Source organism: Mytilus trossulus, chromosome 6 (assembly GCF_036588685.1).
Source record: "Mytilus trossulus isolate FHL-02 chromosome 6, PNRI_Mtr1.1.1.hap1, whole genome shotgun sequence".
In the NCBI taxonomy this organism is placed as follows: domain Eukaryota; kingdom Metazoa; phylum Mollusca; class Bivalvia; order Mytilida; family Mytilidae; genus Mytilus; species Mytilus trossulus.
The window spans coordinates 41,212,012-41,234,027 of record NC_086378.1 but is presented as its reverse complement, the minus strand read 5'-3'; the positions used below and the strand labels follow the sequence as shown (position 1 = coordinate 41,234,027).

The following is a 22,016-nucleotide window of genomic DNA, read 5'->3' as shown; positions in this document are numbered from 1 at the left end:
ATTCAATGACATTGTTTAAATTTTAATTACATATTAAAAAAAATGATCCATAGTTACTTGGTGTAAAAATTTTGATAGAAGAAGGTTAGTAAATACAAAATTTAAACAATATATGTCATTGAATGTATAAAAAAAGTGTCACACTCCTGACATCTAAAAATCAAGTGTGTAGATTCAACATATAGATTATCACAGCTGCACTAAATGTTTTTCTTCTCTATGGAACAGGTGCTTCTGAAAAATAAATAACAATGTAAGATGAAAAGCATTATATAAATTTGACAGTTGTCACACTCCTGACATTTTTGGGTGCTTGTATAGAAGTTAATCCAATATGTGAATTATGCACCTCAGGATGTCTGTATAGCCTTTTATGGATAGCTTATACATGTATACAATAAATACTTACCAGTTTTACACACAAATACTCCTTTAAAATATAACCATAACACTTTAATTTAGAAATTGTCAAATTTTGCCAATATTAATTTTTGGTACATACCTTTTCACAATGTATATTTATTTACATAATATTTGTGCAATGATAACACCAATCTATAATCTACAAAACCTAGTATTGAAGAATGATTATAAACCATCTTCATATACATGCATTCATCATAATAATTTTTACTCAACATGTAAATTATTTTAAAAAAATCCTGTCACACAAAAAGCGTCACACTCCTGACAAATTTGACATGTTTTTTTAATAAAACTTTTGGCTGGTACAAGATATCTAAATGAAATTTGGCTGCAAGTTAGCTGGTATTGAACTTGTTGGTTTGACATTTAATTTTCTTTCCTAAATATAATGGGGCAAACAATATGCCCCAATATGTTAAAATCTTTATTTTTTCTGATTCCACCCTTATGTTGATTAAAATAAAAAGAGAACATATTCTATATATTCAATAATTTCATGAAATTTCGATAGAATTGCCTTCTGGTTTTTGATACTTTTCTTCCAACATGTGATAAATGCATTCATATTATATATTTTTTGATATATATGATATGTGTCAAATATGTCAGGAGTGTGACAAAATCCCAGAAATGGATGCTTTTCTGAAAAGATGATAACTTTAAAAGTGTAGCCTATATTGGTATATTTTTTTTTGCTGATTGTTACCAAAAGTTGCGTCTTTAATGGAAAGGTGTTTTTGTTAATATTCTTAAGTAATTTTTTTCTGTATTTAAACTTTTATAACCAGGTCATTCATAATCTGCCATACATAAAGTGCTAAAACAGGATTTTTTTCAAATTGATGGCGATAATGTATAGAGAATTTGGTATCCAAATGTTCCTTAATCAACCTTGCATTAATAGGAAATATGTTTATGCTTTTAATGTATTCTTAATTGATGTAAATCATGTGTATATGTTTAGTTGTATTTGTTCAAATTACTGATTTTGTTAGTTATTAAAAGTTAAAATTATTCTTAATGTCTTAATGCTTTGTCTGGACACTTAAGTTTCATAAAATAAATGATATGGTGAAGGTGGTGAGACAAATCCTGACCCCCCAAAAATATGTTTATTTTTGACCATGCTCGTCACACTTTTGCCTCATTTTTTCTGATTCCACCCATATGTTATGATGGTATGATACTAAACCCCTAATGGGAAGGATTGTGCCTGATGTTCATATGATGAAATCATAATCTTTCAGTCAGTTTAATTGAAGTCTGGAGCTGGCATGTCAGTTAACTGCTAGTAGTCTGTTGTTATTTATGTATTATTGTCATTTTGTTTATTTTCTTTGGTTACATCTTCTGACATCAGACTCGGACTTCTCTTGAACTGAATTTTAATGTGCGTAATGTTATGCGTTTACTTTTCTACATTGGTTAGAGGTATAGGGGGAGGGTTGAGATCTCACAAACATGTTTAACCCCGCCACATTTTTGAGCCTGTCCCAAGTCAGGAGCCTCTGGCCTTTGTTAGTCTTGTATTATTTTAATTTTAGTTTCTTGTGTACAATTTGGAAATTAGTATGGCGTTCATTATCACTGAACTAGTATATATTTGTTTAGGGGCCAGCTGAAGGACGCCTCCGGGTGCGGGAATTTCTCGCTACATTGAAGACCAGTTGGTGACCTTCTGCGTTTTTTTTTTTTATTTGGTCGGGTTGTTGTCTCTTTGACACATTCCCCATTTCCATTCTCAATTTTATTTGTTTGATTTCAACAAAAATTGAATATATGGCGGGGTTCTTCAATATGTTGAATTTAACCATGTATTTAGATTTTTAATACTTGGACCAGGTTATCAAATTGGTCCACATTGAGGTCTAAAGGGTCTAAAATTGAACATTATTTGATTTCATCAAAAATTGAATTATCAGGGTTCTATGATATGCTGAATCTAACCATGTATTTAGATTTTGGATATTGGACCATAATAGGTAAATGTCAAATTTGAATTTTTTAAGTTTAAGTTTTTAGACCACATTCATCCTGTGTCAGAACCTATGTTGTGTCAACTATTTAATCCCAATCCAAATTCAGAGCTGTATCAAGCTTAAATGTGGTGTCCATACTTACCCCAACTGATCATGCAGTCGTATGAAGCTGCACCCTGCAGAGTATCTGGTTATCCTTTTATGCCTGATATAATTTAAATTATAATAGATTTGATAATGAACACTTTAATTTACAAAAATTATCAGCAAGGCAAGATCTATCAAAATTTTGCTGATATTGTTAGTAAACTGTCACTCTTAAAGCAAAAACTGAAAAAGATAGAAAGAAACCAAACAAACTAAAAGATCAATAATACAAAATCAACAAAATAGAGATTTTTGTTATCGAGTCTATTCTCATCTACAATGTTGGAAAGTGTTCTTTGTTTGATATGCACATAGACCAAGGTGAGTGTTCTAAGTTCTAGTTCTAGTTATTGCCCTCGTACATTGGAACTCTGTTCTTTTAACTTTTTTATGCCCCACCTACTATAGTAATAGGGGCATTATGTTTTCTGGTCTGTGCGTCCCTTTGTTCCTTTGTCGTACCGTTCGTTTTTTTATCAGTCCGTTTGTCCTGCTTCAGCTTAAAGTGTTTGGTCAAGGTAGTTTTTGATGAAGTTTAAGTCCAATCAACTTGAAACTTAGTAGCCATGTTCCCTATGATATAATATTTCTTATTTTAATGCCAAATTAGAGTTTTTACCCCAATGTCACGGTCCACTGAACATAAAAAATGATAGTGCGAGTGGAGCATCCATATACTATGAACACATTGTTGTTTTAGAAATAAAGTATACAGTAATATGTTAAAATTTCAGGCTAAAAGTTTTTGTTGAAGATAAAGATTGCTCTGGAGGAAGTTTGCTGCTCACTGTAAAACATACTGATACAATAGGAGATCTTAAAGCTAAGGTATGTACTCATTTTGCCTGCATGCTTATCATTTATAAATTATGAATATTTCTACCTTTCATTCAGAAATTATCTAATAATTAGGGATGTCAAACGATCTGAAATTTAATAATCAGATACTTGTTCATGAAACTTGGGAGTACTCCAGTTCTGGGATGAATCTTAAAAATCAATTGAATAGTATAGATTTTAGGTGGGATGCGGTGTTTTTGTTTCTACCTTCATAAACAGATTAATGAAAGATAAACTCACTACAACAATAACTTGATTCTCTGTTATGTGTATCATTCCTCCTTTTTTGTGTAAATTAATCAATGAATTACCGACCACCGTTTCTACAAATAACCTATCATAATATCAATCATTGTTTGTGTACATGTTCGTGAACCAAATTAGAAACATGCCAATAAAACCATAGATATTTGCATAAAAAAATCTGACAAAGTAGGCAATATATGTATCATCTATTTATGTTGAGTTAGTATTTTTTTGGTTAATCGTAACAACTTGTCCATTAATTTGTTAACAACAATAATTGAACTTCAAATTACTTGTGCTTGTTCGTGTTGCTCAGTCTTAAGTTTTCTGTGTTTTGTTTTTATACGACCGCAAAATTTGAAAAAAAAATCGTCGTATATTGCTATCACGTTGGCGTCGTCGTCGTCCGAATACTTTTAGTTTTCGCACTCTAACTTACGTAAAAGTAAAATTTTAACACAAGGTTTATGACCACTAAAGGAAGGTTGAGATTGATTTTGGGAGTTTTTATCCTAATATTTAAGGAATTAGGGGCCAAAAAGGGCCCAAATTAGCATTTTCTTGTTTTTCGCAAAGTAACTTTAGTTTAAGTAAATAGAAATCTATGAAATTTTGACACAAGGTTTATGACAACATTAGGAAGGTTGGGATTGATTTTGGGAGTTTTGGTTCTAACACTTTAGGAATAAGGTGCCCAAAGGGTCCAAAATTAAACTTTGTTTGATTTCATCAAAAATTGAATAATTGAGGTTCTTTGATATGCCGAATCTAACTGTGTATGTAGATTCTTAATTTTTGTTCCTGTTTTCAAATTGGTCTACATTAAGGTCCAAAGGGTCCAAAATTAAACTTAGTTTGATTTTGACAAAAATAGAATCCTTGGGGTTCTTTGATATGCTGAATCCAAACATGTTCTTAGATTTTTGATTATGGGCACAGTTTTCAAGTTGGTCCAAATCAGGATCCAAAATTATTATATTAAGTATTGTGCAATAGCAAGAAATTTTTAATTGCACAGTACTCAGCAATAACAAGAAATCTTCAATTGCACAGTATTGTGCAATAGCAAGAAATTTTCAATTGCACAGTATTGGGCAATAGCAAGAAATCTTCAATTGCACAGTATTGTGCAGTAGCAAGTATTTTCAATTGCACAGTATTGTGCAATAGGAAGAAATATCTAATTGCACAATATTGTGCAATTACAAGAAATTTCAATTGGAGTTATCTTTCCTTGTCCAGAATAGTAGTTGAATCAACTTAAATCATTGTTTTATACAATATACAATTTCACTTTTACTACCAAATGATAACTTAAAACAATCTTAATTGTAACCATTCAGTGATGATAACAAGCACTTTTTTTACATTTTAATATTTTATGATGTATTTAAAAGAGTAATTATTATTGCAAACTCCATTAGAAATTTGAATTGAGATCTGTTTTGGAATAAAGGAAAGAGGAATGTGAGAAAAAAAAATTGGGGGGGGGGGGGGGGGGGTAAATTTTTCTCATTTTAAATTTTTATAAATAAAAAAAAAAGTCTTCAAACATTTTTTTGAGAGGATTAATATTCAACAGCATAGTGAATTGCTCAAAGGCAAAACAAAAATTTTAAGTTCATTAGACCACATTCATTCTGTGTCAGAAACCTATGCTGTGTCAACTATTTTATCGCAATCCAAATTTAGAGCTGAATCCAGCTTGAATGTTATGTGCATACTTGCCCCAACCATTCGGGGTTCAACCTCTGCGGTCGTATAAAGATGCGCCCTGCGGAGCATCTGGTTTACCTATAAATTTGAATGTCGTCCTAGTATTTGTTGCCTCTCTTTAAATTAAACAATAATAAAGTTTCAAATAAAGAGTAATTAAATTAATTTAAAAGTACATCTCATACCAATAACGTTTACATCGAAGTCTTGATTAACAAACAAAGGTCAGTTTATGGCTTGTGATGTGGTATTAATCCATGAAAAGTTTTGATCCGTGAACAAACACGTTAAAAATGTCTAATCAGTAGGGTTCACTGCAGGGCATGCACTTTGATTTTGTTCTTGTTTTTAAAAGTATGATCTGATTCAACAACTTCAGATGAAAGACTGTTTGACTTTCTTTTTTTTTGTTACAAGTAGTGCAGAGGGAACAGACTGCAATTTACTAGTGCCAAATAGAAATCTCATGATAAACAAATTAATGTTGTTAATGAATTTCAAATACTATTAAGAAGGGGATATTTCAACGGCGCAAAAGTGAGGGGAAATGTGAGGAGATTTATCACAAGATTTATAACAGGCAAACAATATCCAAGTACTATAATTGTACTCCAGTATTTATAATGCCTTCTGAACAAGTTCCTGAGTACTCTGCCTTCCGAGGGTACCCGAGTACTCGATGTCATCCCTAGTAATAATGTAAAAGTGTAACTTTTCACTTAGTGAGACATTTTGCAGTTCTAAGATTCCATATTTTTAAATTAGTCTCTCAGCCTTCCTGTAAAGCTTTTAAGATTCCTAAGTCATATGGATCTATGGACTATAATTGATGTCCACTATCCCTCATACAAAGGATCAAATAATCTTTTGCATCAATTTTACACTCAACATCTCCTCAGCGGTTGCAAAGCACCTTTTCACTCAATTTGGTATTCAATCATGATAACACAGTCACAAATTGTGATAGTCTTATTATCATAATAAGACTATCATGTTAAAAAATAAAACTATGACAATGTCATTTACACTGTTCAAACATCTCAGCACTCAACTTTGTACAACAGAAAAGCTGATTGGGCATTAATGACAATTGATCACGCCCTGATCATGAATAAAGATGTCCTATCAACTTTCAGAAAGCTTCTATTAAATTTATTTTACACACAAGAAACTGTATCTTATAAACACAACAAAAACTATTTTTGTCTATTTTGTGTTTAACTTGTAATGAAGCCACAGATTCTTAAACTTCAAAAGTAGTTCACTTACGGTTGATAAAATGTAGAAAGTCTGAATAGAACTATAGCAATTTATGTCCAGTGCGCGTTTAAGAACAGACTCTATTTTGACGATCTAACGATACTAAGAATTTTTTTTTTTTTTTTAATTTTTAGAGGTCAGTATGACTTTAAACAGTTAGATTTTCAATTTTAATAAAGATGTGTTTGGTTTTCTTCTTTCTTTAAACTTGTATCATGATTCTTTAATATTTCCTATTATCATCTGAACTGTTTGTTTGAAGATGAATAATTAAACAAATTTATACGAAATATTTAAAATTTTACTCTGCCTTTATAAATAGCATGACAAGCTCGAAAAGTGGCGAAACAGAACTTCCAACAGCCGGTGTTGATTTCTAATCATACAATATTCTTGCAATTGATTTTTTAAATGCAATGTAGAATATATCAATATAGACATTTTATATCACGAATAAATTCTTTGTTAAAACTGTTTCATGGTAAACCGACCCAAGGAGTTAAATGAAATCTGTTTCATAATATATTTTAGCCATCATTTGTGACTTTCAGCAAGTAGCTTTCAGGCTTTAAACCCAATTGAAATTAAACAAAAGAAATGGAACTCTTTGTATGGGAAGGTGAAAAAGCAAAATTGAAATATTTGAATTGTTTACATCAATTTCTATCAGCTTTAAAAGTTTTAAAAAGATTCAATATTCAGGATTTTATGCATCTTATATAAGTGTTTTTACTTGAATTATAGTGTGGAGCTTTGACATATTTGTAAAGTTTTAAATCATAGACAAGTTTTCATAAAAAAGTTGATTGCTGCAGTTAAAAATCTAAATCGAGAGTAATTGTTTAGTGCATATAAACATAAATTCCTTTGAAAAAGGAATACACAGAAAGATAATAGATTAATCTTTCTAAAGCATTAATTTGTATCTCTGCGGCCGGAGATAGTTTTTTTGGGGAAATTCCCAAAATGGACAATGTTGGATCAAAAAAAGAAAGTCAAGTGTACCTTTTCATATTTAGGCGTGTTTTGGTTGACTATGAAGTCTTGAAAATTATTCTGTCTTGAAAACATAGAAAACACAAATATTTGATACACTGCATTCTATTCTACTTCAGATTCTATTTCATGTATTTATATATATATAGCTACATGTAGGCTACAGGTTGATTTAATAACATTAAAAATATCACAGTACATTGTAATAGAATAAATGAAACATGGGTGAAATATATATACCTTTCTGATGAGTCATAAAAATATAGTTGGTATGTTCGAATAACAAATTTTAACTAAAATTACTTGATGACGGACTTTTCAGATGGATCTTTAAAGTGCATAACTTTAAAATAAAAAACTTCATTTTTTGTGTGTGTGGTTTATATAGTGATTTGTCTTCAACGTTCCACGAAATATTTAGTTACAATTTTTTAAATATTTTTAAACTTTTGAAGATTCCACTTGACAACCAATCAGACAATAGTTTTAAGTTTACTGAATGCAGTACTTTAAATGATCCTCAATATAGCTAGTAGATACATTTATCTTTTAAGATACATATTGCAAATTTTAGAAATTGTATAACAAAACCCAAAAGGTTAAAATTGAACGGCCACAGCCTGTATTGGTTAGCCTTTAAATTGTTCGAAATACTCAGAATTAGAATTGAAAGATCATAAAGGCCCTCAGTTTAGGCCACAAAGCAACCTTATATAAAGCAAAATTCAACAAATCTGTCAATTCAAATGAACCTGATGATTTGCCACTATGCTGTTGCAGTTGTGATTCAAGCAGACATTTGGTCAAACAACTTGTGTATTGCAAAATTTTATTTTATGTGATTTGAATCAAAAGTAATTGTTACTAATCAGTAAAAATGTAATCTAATGGGCCCAGAATTTTCGAAAAAAATGGTGTGGTACCATTTTTCTTTGCTATATAATGTTTATTTTCCTGATACTTTCTTAGTTTTGCTAAAAGCCCTATAATACTTGGCTTCTTTTCATACAATTTACATTTGTATATATAGTTCTTTGCAATGATAATCATCAAATTCAACAGTAAATTCCCTTTTTAAGGCCAAGAAAAATGTGTCTCTTAGATTTATATGTAATATTGTTTACAAAATATTGTTACAAATTTTGTGAAAAAGGATTGCCATATAAAATGTGTTATTGGACATTCATAGAATAAGTGCTCCATGGTTTCCCATGGTTTCATCAGAAACTTACAAAAAGTACAAAGCTTTGAATCTTTAAGTTTAACTTTATACAAGAAAGTAAAAATCAGTATTGAAAAGTTCGTAAATAAGTGTCTTAACATGATTTTTGTCGAGCCTGCAACTTTTGTTGCAGAAAGCTCGACATAGGGATAGTGCCGCGGCTACGGCATCTATGGCGGCTACGGCAGCTACGGCAGCTACGGCGGCTACGGCTGTAGCTAATTTCTTAAAAGTTTATATTTTAGAAGGTGGAAGACCTGGATGCTTCATACTTTGTATATGGATGCCTCATGTTACGAAGTTTCCGTCAGTCACATGTCCAATGTCCTTGACCTCATTTCCATGGTTCAGTGACAACTTGAAAAAGACATTTTTTGCAATGTTAAATTATCTCTTATTATAAGTAATAGGATAACTATATTTGGTATGTGTGTACCTTGCAAGGTCCTTATCCCCGTCAATTGACCTTGACCTCATTTCATGGATCATTGAACAAGATTATGTTTTGGTTATCAAGTCATCGATACTATAAGCAATAGGTCTAGTATATTCGGTGTATGGAAGGACTGTAAGTTGTACATGTCCAACTGGCAGTTGTCATCTGACCTTGACCACATTTTCATAGTTCAGTGGCTATAGTCAAGATTTTGTGTTTTGGTCTGTTTTTCGTATACTGTATGCAATATATAGGTCAACTAAATTAAGCGTTTGAAAATATTTTATGATCTTTATGTCAGTCGGGCAGGTTTTATTTGACCTTGACCTCATTTTCACGGTATTAAGTTTCAGTGTTTTGGTCTGTTTTTCTTTAACTATTAAGCTAAACTATAAGCTATAGGTCAACTACTAGTATATTTGTTGTATTGAAGGATTGTTAGCTGTACATGCCTGCCTGGCATGGTTCATCTGACCTTGACCTTATTTTCATAGTTTATTGGTTAATGTTAAGTTTTCTTGGTTAATGTTAAGTTTTTGTGAAAGTTGTAATAAAGCTTTATATTTAGAACTATCAACATAATATCAATGATTAGTAAAGAATAATAACTAGTAATTTCTCCTATTGTAGGAACTTTCTGTTGACAATTGCACATATCTGTCAACAAGATCTTTGTATACAAATTTTGCCTTTTTGTTACACAATAATCTTTCCAAAAAATTATCAATACAGTTAAAAGTTTCAAAATTTACATGAGCAATGTTTTCTTTAATATGTTCTCTCAAATACTTTGGATTGATTGCAATGAGACCATAATAGTTTCAGAAATTATATGTTTGAAGTCTTGGTCCTATCTGATAAAATTTACAAAAATCCTTAGTCTCTACGTTAACAAGGTCAAACAAAGACTGCACTCCCTTTCTCTGCCACTGAATAAAAAATTGAAAATTTACTAGAGATGCAAAATTTCAAATATCTAATGACAAAATATCTAGAACAGAAATATTGGTAATAGGCCTTCCTACATAAATGCTAAAAAAATACACCATTCCAAAAAGGATTGCTTAAGACTATAAGAGATTTCTACGAGTCTCTCCTTTTGAAAATGCAATACCCTTTCTCCACCATACTGTTGAAAGCTTTTCAATAACAATGATTGACAACTACCATATAAATTGGAAGAAAACCTCTTTAGCCAGCCAATCTTAAGGTCTATATTAAAATAATGTATATTAATCATATTTAAACCTTGTGGAATATCTCCGATTATTGTACTTCGTTTAATTGGATTCCATGTGTAGGTGTTGAATGTGAAATACAATCAGATGTTGTAACAAGCGATATCCCAAGAAAAAATATATCTGGGATTCAACTGCAATTTTGGCTGGAATTGTGATGGGATTCTAATTGGGATCCCACCTTATATTCTACTGAGATAAAATTTCGGGAATTCCGCAAAAGAAGCGGAATCCTGATGTAAATCCCTGTGGAAATATACTGGGTTTCCACTGGGATATTGTGAGATTTCAATTGGGATACCAACTACATAAATGTAATTCCACTGGGATAAAAGTTCGGGATTCCCTCAAAAGAAGTGGGATCCAGATGTAAATCCCAGAGAAAATATACTGGGATAAAATTTCGGGATTCCCAAAAAAGAAGTGGGATCCCCTTGTAGATCCAAGTGGAAATATACTGGGATTTTGATTGGAATATACTGGGATTCCCGGGAAAAAAAGCAGGACCCCAAAAAATAAATCCCCAGCAGGATATGCATGCAAGAATTCAAATTGAAGTTACTAGACTCCACTGCCACTTGAATTCCTTGGTTATTTATGCAAAAGGATACATGTAAAGTTCTCCTCCTTTCTGTAAATTAATTTGCTGTCTCTGTACTTCCAACTATATATAGTAAATGCTGAGTAAAAGTAACTGGAAGGTCTGCATGCAATCTGTTGGCAGCTCCATTAAATAATATCATTAAATCCCCTAAAAGTATAAAAAAAAAATCCACAAAGAATCATTTTTAAACGACCGCATGATCGTATATTGGTATGCCGTTGGTGTCGTCGTCATTGCAACCCATTTGGTTTTTGCACTCTTACTTTAGTATAAGTTAATAGAAATCTATGAAATTTAAACTAGGTTTATGACAATAAAAGGTAAGTTGGGATTGATTTTGGGAGTTTTGGTCCAAACAGTTTAGGAATTAGGGTCCAAAAAGGTCCCAAATAAGCATTTTCTTGTTTTTTGCACAATAACTTTAGTCAATACAAATCTATGAAACTTTAACACAAGGTTTATGACCACAAAAGGAAGGTTGAGATTGATTTTGGGAGTTTTGGTCCCCCAAAAAAATAAAAAAATGAAGTATTGGGGTTCTTTGATATGCCAAATCTAACCGTGTATTTAGATTCTTAACATTTGGTCCTGTTTTCAAATTGGTCTACATTAAGGTCCAATTGGTCCAAAATTAAACTTAGTTTGATTTTAATCAAAATTGAATTCTTTGGGTTCTTTGATATGCTGAATCTAAACATGTGGGTTATTGATTTAGGGGTATAAGGCGGGCGGTCGGGCAGTCGGGCGGCCGGGCCGTAAGGCGGGCGGCAATCAATGTTGTCAGTGCATTAACTCATGAACCGTTCAACCAAAACTTTTAAAATTTTAATATGTTGTTACTAACAACTTAATGAGAGTCAAGATTAATAATTGCGATTTTGACTTTTACCATTCAGGAGTTATGGTTCTTGAAGGATGGAAAAATGGAGTTTCCAGAGGTGTCCGTGCATTTACACATGAACTGTTCTACCAAATCTTCCCAAATTTTTATATGTTATTACTGTTGACAAAATAAAGGTCCAGTTTAATTATGACGATTTTGAGTTTTACCGTTCAGGAGTTATGGTTCTTGAAAGATCGTAAAATGGCATTTCCATTCAAGTTGTTGCATTTACTCATGAACCATTCAATCTAAGCTTTTCAATTTTTAATATGTTGATTCTGATGACAAGGTTGAGGTCAAATTTGATATTGACAATTTTCACTTTCCCCGTTCATCAGTTATGGTTCTTGTGATATTGGCAGGACACAAATAAATTTTATTAAATCCGGTTTGCTGTCGTTGTGACAGCCTCTTGTTGATTATGGGTCCAGTTTTCAAAAGAGGGACGAAAGATACCAAAGGGACAGTCAAACTCATAAATCTAAAACAAACTGACATCGCCATGACTAAAAATGAAAAAGACAAACAGACAGACAATAGTACACATGACACAACATAGTAAACCAAAGAATAAACAACACGAACCCCACCAAAAACTAAGGATGATCTCTGGTGCTCCAGAAGGGTAAGCAGATCCTGCTCCACATGTGGCACCCGTCGTGTTGCAATTATGTGATATCAAATCCGGTAAATAGTCTAATTTGGTAGGTCACATTCATGAAAAGGAAAGGGATTGTAGTTACCACGTAAGGAACATATCCGTATCATTTGTGAAACGGTTATTCCATAACGGTCAACCAACTCGTGATTGCGTTTGTAAAATTGACGAAGGGATGATTTCAACTTCACCATTTGAAACTCTTGGTTTAATAACTTCCTTGTGAGCAGCAACCCTCTATCAAGAAAATCATGATAGGAAATGCAAGCACGGGAATATTGTATCAATTGGGAGATATATACCCCGTATGCAGGTGCTGCTGGAATGTTGCTACTTAGAAATGGAAAGTTCACAATTGGAAAGCTGAAATCATCTCTTTTGTCGTAAGTTTTGTTTTCAACCGACCCTCATTGTCAATTTCTAGATGTAAGTCAAGATATGAAGCCGACTTAACTGTATCTGTAGTATCCTTTATCTCTAGTTCAATGGGATAGATGCCTTCCACATAGTCACCCAATTTTGAATTTTGAATTATTTAGTAAAAGAACATCATCTATATAGCGGAAAGTAGAGTTAAAGGATATTGCTAACTTCTTATCTTTCTTCTTAAGAAGTTCCTGCATGAAGTCAGCCTCAAAATAATAAAGAAATAAGTCGACAAATATGTTGTCAATAAAAAAATCAAGCATCTTGATAATATCAGTTTCAGAGAATTTTTTGTTTGAATCAAGAGTGATCCTTTACAAAGTAGGATTTATTCCTTCCTAATACAAGATACTTGTATCTACATTGGCCATTCTTTTTTATGAAGCAAAGCAATACCAACTCTTTCAATTTGTCTTTTAGTTTGGAATGTGGAATACTTGTGTAAAGAGTAGAAAAGTCAAATGTTTTAATACTGTTACAAGATGAAAGAGAGAGATTGTATGTACTCTACAAGATATTTGGAATTTTTAAGAATCCACATCTGATTCACGCCACCTCTAGAATAGACAGTTTCACAATAACTTTGAAGCCCGTCTATGATTGCTGATAAAATAGATGTTAAAAAATGTAGAAAGAGGTTTCGTGGAGCACCTGGAAGACCCAGCACTACACCGTTCTTTGTAAAGACACTTAAGTAGTTTAGGTATCCAATACAGTGATGGAAGACCCAGTTCTTCATCTTTGGTTGAAATTCCAAAGGAACAAAGAACAGACGGTCCAAAGTTGGTCCAAATCGGGTTTAAGTTGGTCCAAATCGGGGTCCCAAATTAATCTTTGTTTAATTTCAACAAAATTTGAATATAAGGGGTTCTTCAATATGCTGAATCTAACCATGTACTTATATTTTTTTTATATTTTTGCCCGGTTATCAAATTGGTCCACATTGAGGTATAAAGGATTCAAAATTTAGCTTTATTTCATTTCATCAAAAATTGAATTCTTGGGGTTTTTGATATGCTAAATCTAACCATGTATTTAGATTTTGGATATTGGACCATGAAAGGTAAATGTCCAATTTAAAAATTTAAAGTTTTTAAGTTTAAGTTCTGAGACCTGATTCATTCTGTGTCAGAAACCTATGTTGTGTCAACTATTTAATCACAATCCAAATTCAGAGCTGTATCAAGTTTGAATGTTGTGTCCATACTTGCTGCAACTGTACAAGGTTCGAACTCTGTGGTCGTAAAAACCTACGCCCTGCGGAGCATCTGGTTTACATTTTTCATTAGTTGAGAAATCAACGTTTTACGATGTCGATCATTATCTTATCATTGATGCTTGACAACAACTACCAGAAACGCACTTATGTGAACTTGGGGAAAATCAGAAACGCCCCAGCTTGTCTGACAAAACAGCCGTTAACATTTCTCGGACGCCCAGACATTTTTATCGCGAAAATCTCAGCATTTTTCTGACTAAGAAATATCTGTCAAACTGAAAATTAAGTGACCCATTAAGTGATTGGCTTCACCTGAAAGCTTTGGTGTCATACACATTGTTAATTAACACCAATAACCTGTGCTTGATGTCATCAGAGACATATATACACAATCCAAACACCTACATATTTTAAACAACATAATTATGGTTCATACGTTTTCCCATTTTAACTAGAATGGGGTCCCAGCTTCAGACAGTTATCCTGAATGGGATCCCAGTTTTAGATATTTATCCCGAATGAGATATCGACTCCAGATGCTTATATCCCGGCTTATCCCGACAATTTCATCGGGATTTCATTGGGATCCCGATGGATTCTGTTTTCGTTTTCTCTGGGGATACCATTGTTGTTGACTAAGGACTCTATGAAGAAATCAAAAATGAAGCTAGATCTTAAAAGTGATTGTGCCAGTTTGGAAAAGATGTTCAACTGCTTTGCACATCTTTAGGGCATTATTGTGTACCAATATAACAATTGAAAATTGGTATTAAAGTTACTGCCGCTGCTCTTGTAGCAACACAAATGACCAAAATCATAGAAAAACTACATATTAAGCAGTTTGTTCATCCATCAGCTAAAAGACTGAAAACTTTGTTAACAGGTACACATGGTTTTACTAAAGAACATTTTGATTGTGTGAATGAACTAACAGAAAGTTGTGATGTCTGCAAGAAATATAAGAAACTCCAGCTCGACCAGTTGTCTCACTTCCTTCGGCTACATATTTCAATAAAGTTATCGTTTATTTTTGTGGATAGAACAAAATTGCCAAACTAAAAATAAAGTTTTGAAACGGCCGAAATATTAACGGCTAAAATATTAACTGCTAAAATATTTCATATACCTTATTCAAAGAAAATTGCTAAATTTTACACCCCTGAAAATAACCTGCTAAACAGTAATGTCTCTGTGGATAGGGAGTGGAATGGAACTTCCAAAGCATTTCTTAGTTAACATTGGTGCTTAATTTGCAAATAAAATTTTCTGTGATATGAGTGCTAACCTGAACATTGATATTATGAATATACTGCTGCTAATAGTCCTTGGCAGAATGATATTTGTGAACACTATTATGCTGTTGTCGATGACTGTGTTGCAAATTAAATATGTGAAGATCACCCAAAAATAAATCTTAAAGTAGCTTTACTATGGGCTTTAAATGCAAAAAACAGCCTGAATGGTATATGGATGGAGCCCATATCAGCTTTTATTATGCCACAAAAGTCAAAAACACTCAAATTTTCACTGCATTGTATTGGTTTAAAAGGTTGAAATGTTTCGCCAGCAAGCGTGGGGTCTTTAAAATTATCTTGTGTGGTTCCCTAGAGGGCTCCCTATGTGTATTTTCTGGCGGTTACTGCTGTTTCTATATCTCTCTTTCTTCTGTTGGTGTGTAGAATTCTGCTATCATTTTTGGGAAAGGATCAGGAATGGTCTGTGTACTGTTAGTTCATGCTGGTCGTAAAGTACAACGCTAGTGTGGCAAATGTGGATCCTTGCGGATGCAGGGGTTCACAGTACTAAAGTTTAACTGTAGTTCCATCAAGTGAACCAACACCATAAGTGGGGATTGTGTGATAGGTTAAAAATGAGTGGATATTGCTAGGTATCCACAGTTGTCTTAAAATAAATAAGAAATGTCGCCACAAAAGACAACACTCAAATTTTCAACGCATGGTATTGGTTTATTAGGTCAACATGTTTCGCCAGCAAGTGTGGCGTCTTGAGGACAAATATATAGTTCAAATAAAACAGTGAAGTAGTGTTGTAATAATGGATGTTTAGGGGACAACATTATCGATAAAAATAGAAATTGTAGGTGAAAATGAAAATAGTTGAGATGAATAGAAAATGAAAGTAAGTCATTAAAATTATAAAGGGTGGTGAGCTGCTATTCACACACGTCTGTGTTAATTTATATATATATATATGTGTGAGGTTGTAATATGATTTCACTACCGTCCATTACTGATTGTATGTTTACCTCAGAATTCCATATCCAACTAACTTGACTAAGCATTGCTTAAAACCCCAAATGAAACATAACAATACAAGTCAATTGTGAAGGCACTTTGCCGAAATGTTGAAACTGGTGGAATCAGTGTTTTCATTTTCAGAGTCCAGATATTTTGTGATAGTCATTTTAATCTTATTGGCAAAAAAATTAGCAAAACAACTACAGAAGATTATAACTGTTACATTTCCATGGAGCCAGTGCCATAAATGTGTAGATAATTTATTTTTTTGGAAAGAATATGTGTAGCAGCCAAAACAGGCTATCGTTCCCCTCAGAGCTTATATAATCTTTTAGTTTGTTTGTTGAGCAAAACTATAGAAGATAGAAAAAAAGTGCTAACCGAGAAGGCTCACCAATTCAAGATCAACAAATAAGAGAGTTTAAACGCCATGATTTATATGCTAGTTCACAATGTTAGAGCTAGCTCCAAATAGAGTATAAGCTCAATAGTTTTAATCATTCATTACCATTCTTTAAATGCAATTATAAAAGCTTATGGAATTTCAAATATTGTTATAAATTTGTCATTGTTTTTATCTTCAGATGCTTTTTAAGCATAAATTTCCAGTAGAGGTACAGAAATGGATAGTTGGTAAAAGAATACCAAAGGATGAAGAGACATTACAAAAACTTAGAGTAACAAATGGTCAGACAGTTTTTCTATATCTTGTGTCTGCGAAATCAGTAGGCCTTGATAAAAAGCATCGTATGACAGTTTCAGGTTGGTTCTTTTTATATGATCGCACATGGTATCACGTCGTCGTCAGTGTCATCTGAAGAAGGATGATTTCTGGATGATAACTTTAGTATAAGTAAATAGAAATAAGATTTTAACTGGAATATCTGCATGCAATCTGTTGGCACCTCCATTTAAAAATATCATTAAATCCCCTAAAAGTATAAAAAAATATCCACAAAGAATCATTTGTTCTAAACGTTTTGAAGCAACAAATTCAATAGAAATATTAAAAACCAATCGTTCAGAGAACAATTAAAGGTCTTTCCACTAGTAAAGATCTATTTTGATAATGAATTATGAAAAATCAGTTTAAAATGTTAGTTCCTATGGCTTAATGATGTATTAATATGAATTTAAAGCAAAGGTCAAAATCTAGAAGGCCCTTTTAACCTATGACCTTGACCTAAATTTCAAGGTCACAAACCAAGGACCTTAAATCAGAAGACCCTAGTTTAATATGTTTGGTTAAAGAGTAATATTACTTTACGCGTAATTCTAAATGAAAAATGGGACAAAACTCCCATTTATTCTCTGCACACCCTTTCAAACAAAATATACAAGCAAGGACATGTCGCAACTAAAAATTTATGAAAAATTATTTGTCAATATGTCATATGGTATTTAAAAATAAGTGAAAATAAGCCAAAATCTAAATTTAGAATATGACCTTGACCTTTGACCTTGACCTGATTTTTTATTTTTTTGGACCAAGGACCTCAAATCTGAAGACACTACGTCTCTATCACTTATGATTTACTAGTTAAAAATGCATATCACTTGAATCAAATGAAAAAGGGGGAATAACTGTCATATGGAGTCTCCATATAGCTTAGGTCCAAATGAATATCCTTATTCATTTGATGTAATGAGCAATCTGGTAAATTACATTTGTCGTAATCTTTTAAGGTTGCGAAGGAATAGTGGCCACAAGAAAAACTGTGTTTGAGGAGATAACTCTTACAACGTAAAGTATTCAAATTTCATAAATTTCATAAATTCAAATGTGACGTACTTGTTGTGCCTTTTCGCCATCGTATGTGACGTCATTTTTATGATTTATTGCGTTGAGGTCTGGACTGAGTTGGGTGTGTCTATTCTGTCTTGGTCTTAGCATTATGTATTTGGGTTTAGTTTTCTGTAATTAGTTACTTCAGTTTCATTATGTATATAATATCAATTGGCAGACTTAACTCATTAATCTGTTTTATATTCATTTGATAAAATTTACTGTTTGCAATAGCTTTAATTGTTCTAATTAATAAGAATGTTCTTATCCCAAGCATAAAAACATAGCCCTATTTGACGTATTGTTGTGCCTTTTCACCATAGTATGTGACGTCATTTTTATACGTCACTAGTAATCTATATAAACAAAACGAGAAACGAGAAACACGAATATATTACATAAACAAACGACAACTACTGTACATCAGATTCCTGACTTAGGACAGGTGCAATCATTTGCAGCGGGATTAAACGTTTTAATGGATCCAAACCTTCTCCCTTTTTCTGAAACAAAAGCATAACATCACAACATAGAAAAACATACGATAAAATATCAATTGGCAGACTTAACTCATTAATCTGTTTTATATTCATTTGATAAAATTTACTGTTTGCAATAGCTTTAATTGTTCTAAATAATAAGGATATTCTTATCCCAAGCATAAAAACATAGCTGTATTTGACACAACCTTTTTCAACTTTTGATCTTCAGTGCTGTACAACTTTGTACCTTTTTTTCACTTTCGATCTTTTATATCTGGGCCTCTTGTGTCGTCTAGTCTTGTGTGGACAAGGCGCGTTTTTGGCGTATTTAATTTTAAACCTGATACTTTTTGTTATCTATTTATCATGTGTTTCTTTGTCTTATATGTTCTCCTATTTATTTGTATTGTAGCCTTGTTATATTATCTTGTCATTTCAATGTTATATTTAACATTGCCATTAAAGTGCGAGGTTTGGCATGCCACAAAACCAGGTTCAACCCACCATTTTTTCCTTTAAAAATGTCCTGTACCAAGTCAGGAAGATGGCCATTGTTATATTATTGTTCGTTTCTGTGTGTGTTACATTTTAACCTTGTGTCGTTTGTTTTCTCTTATTTGTTTAGTGTAAATCCACATTGCAATAAGACGTGTCACGGAACTTGTCTATCCAAAATTCATGTATTTGGTTTTCATGTTATATTTGTCATTTTCGTGGGATTTTGTCTGATGCTTGGTCCGTTTCTGTGTGTGTTACATTTCAGTGTTGTGTCGTTATTCCCCTCTTATATATAATGCGTTTCCCTCAGTTTTAGTTTGTTACCCCGATTTTGTTTTTTGTCCATGGATTTATGAGTTTTGAACAGCGGTATACTACTGTTGCCTTTATTTGTTACGCCGTTGTAAATTTTTAAAGCATATTAACTAGACGATATCATATTCCAAAATCTATGGGACAACTTATTAAACAACGATACTACGCAAGAAAAAAAAATAGGCAGAAGAACAATTGAAGGTCTTTCCAGCAAAAAACAATGTATTATAATATGAAAGTTCTAAAATTAAGTTTGAAATGTCAATTTAATTGTTAAATGATAGCTTATTGTATGCTGATTTCAAAAATATATGGTTTCTATACTTTTTTTTTTAAATAAGGGAGATGATTTGTTACTTCCGGTTTGAAAAATGTTACTTCCGATTATATTTTAATATTAACTTGACTCTGATTCCAAAAATATCTAGTTATATATACTTTCATATGAATAAAGTACCAAAAATAGCTACTTCCAGTTTACACAAGGTCCATTCCGGTTGTTTTTTTTGAAGGTTAAATGGTTTGATACCTTTTTGCCAGAAGTCTCATGGCTTTATCATGTATACATGTGAGGTAAAAGCAAAGGTCAAAATCTAGAACGTCAAATTAAGATATGACCTTGAGATCAATTTCAAGGTCATAAACCAAGGACCTCAAATCAAAAGACCATAGTTCTTAATTTTATTTCATTGATCAGTTATATCACCATACACATATTTTTGAATACAAGAGGGGAGAAAACTCATATTCACGTTCAACATACCTTTGCAATCAAAATTTACTTGTTACGACATGTTGCAACTAACAATTTAGAACAAATAATTTGTTGATATCTTATACAGTTTATGGAAATGATTGAAAATAAGCCATATTCAAAAATTAGAATATGACCTTGACCTTATTTTCATTGTTTTGGACCAAGGACCTCAATTCAAAAGATCCTAGGTGTCTATCATTAATGGTTTACAAGATAGAAATGCATATCACTTATATCAAATGCATAAGGGGAAATAACTCTCATATGGAGCGTTCATATTGCATCGGTCAATATAGGACAATTCATGCGAAGGATATAACGAGCAATTTTGTAAAACAAATTTGTTGTAATCTTTTACGGTTACGTAGGATTCGTGGACACAAGGAAAACAGTGTTTGGGGTTATAACTCCTATAAAGAAAAGTATTCGGTTAAGCAGGGTAAATTTCAAAAGCACATAAACTGTTCGATATCATATACCAAATATCTAAGCTACATATTGCGAAACAAATATTTATCGCAAGAACAAAATTAGGCGTAAGAAAAAAAAAATTAATCAGCATAGAAAAGACCTAATAATCAGAACAAAACCTATAGGTCTTTCCACAAAAAGGTGGAACGACCTAATATCAAAACAAAATTTAAAAGGTCTTTCCACCCGAAAGGTGGAAAGACCTAATTATTTCATGTTTATACAGTAGAAGCGATTTGGAATCAAATTAATTACCCTCCCCCTCTTTTATCCCCTTAAGATAAAACAAAACTAGCGACTTATTATTTTCACCAAATAAACATTCACACAACTGAATTAAATTTTTACATACTACCAGTTATATAAAAAAGAAGATGTGGTATGATTGCCAATTATACGTCACCGTACGGCCTTCAACAATGAGCAGAGCACATACCGCATATAGTCAGCTATAAAAGGCCGATATGACAATGTAAAACAATTCAAGCGACAAAACTAACGGCCTTATTTATATAAAAAAAATGAACGAAAAACAGATATGTAACCCATAAACAAACGACAACCACTGAATTACAGGCTCCTGACTTGGGACAGGCACTTTCATAAATAATGTGGAGGGGTTAAACATGTTAGCGGGATCCCAACCCTCCCCCTAACCTGGGACAGTGGTATAACAGTACAACATAAGAATGAACTATAAAAATTAGTTGATTATGCCTGTTATGTGACAACAAGTTTATTCATTGTATATGTTAAGAATAAATATATTTTCAGTTTATGCTTTTAGACTTTCTGGTGTTGATTTGCTCAAATAAAAACCATACAAATCATAGTTCCTCAATAAATTATATTTATAATCATTATATACACATGTTCAATTATTATTATTTATGCACTAATCTGAAAACATCTGCATCGGATTCATCTTGATCCTCCATAAATCAGCGTAATGAGATTTTTATGACGTATTTAACAGGACACTAAAGTCGAAATGACAATCTCGTCCCATTTTATATCGTCCAGAAGTTGATCTGTCTCCGTAACGGTATTATAAATAAATCAAGGGTATCGCATAAAAATATTTATTACTGGCCAGTTTTTATACGACCGCAAAATTTGAAAAATTTTCGTCGTATATTGCTATCACGTTGGC

The 22,016-nt window shown here is 32.4% G+C and overlaps 1 protein-coding gene across 2 annotated transcripts in view; it reads left to right on the top strand.

Moving 5' to 3' along the window:
- LOC134721349 (ranBP-type and C3HC4-type zinc finger-containing protein 1-like) overlaps nt 1-22,016 on the top strand; it is a 244,662-nt gene that overhangs the window by 78,266 nt on the left and 144,380 nt on the right. For both annotated transcript variants that reach the window (XM_063584289.1, XM_063584290.1), the window contains exons 4-5: nt 3,287-3,380; nt 17,139-17,316. In XM_063584289.1, coding sequence (XP_063440359.1) covers nt 3,287-3,380; nt 17,139-17,316 — 272 coding nt within the window. The remainder of the gene's footprint in view (nt 1-3,286; nt 3,381-17,138; nt 17,317-22,016) is intronic.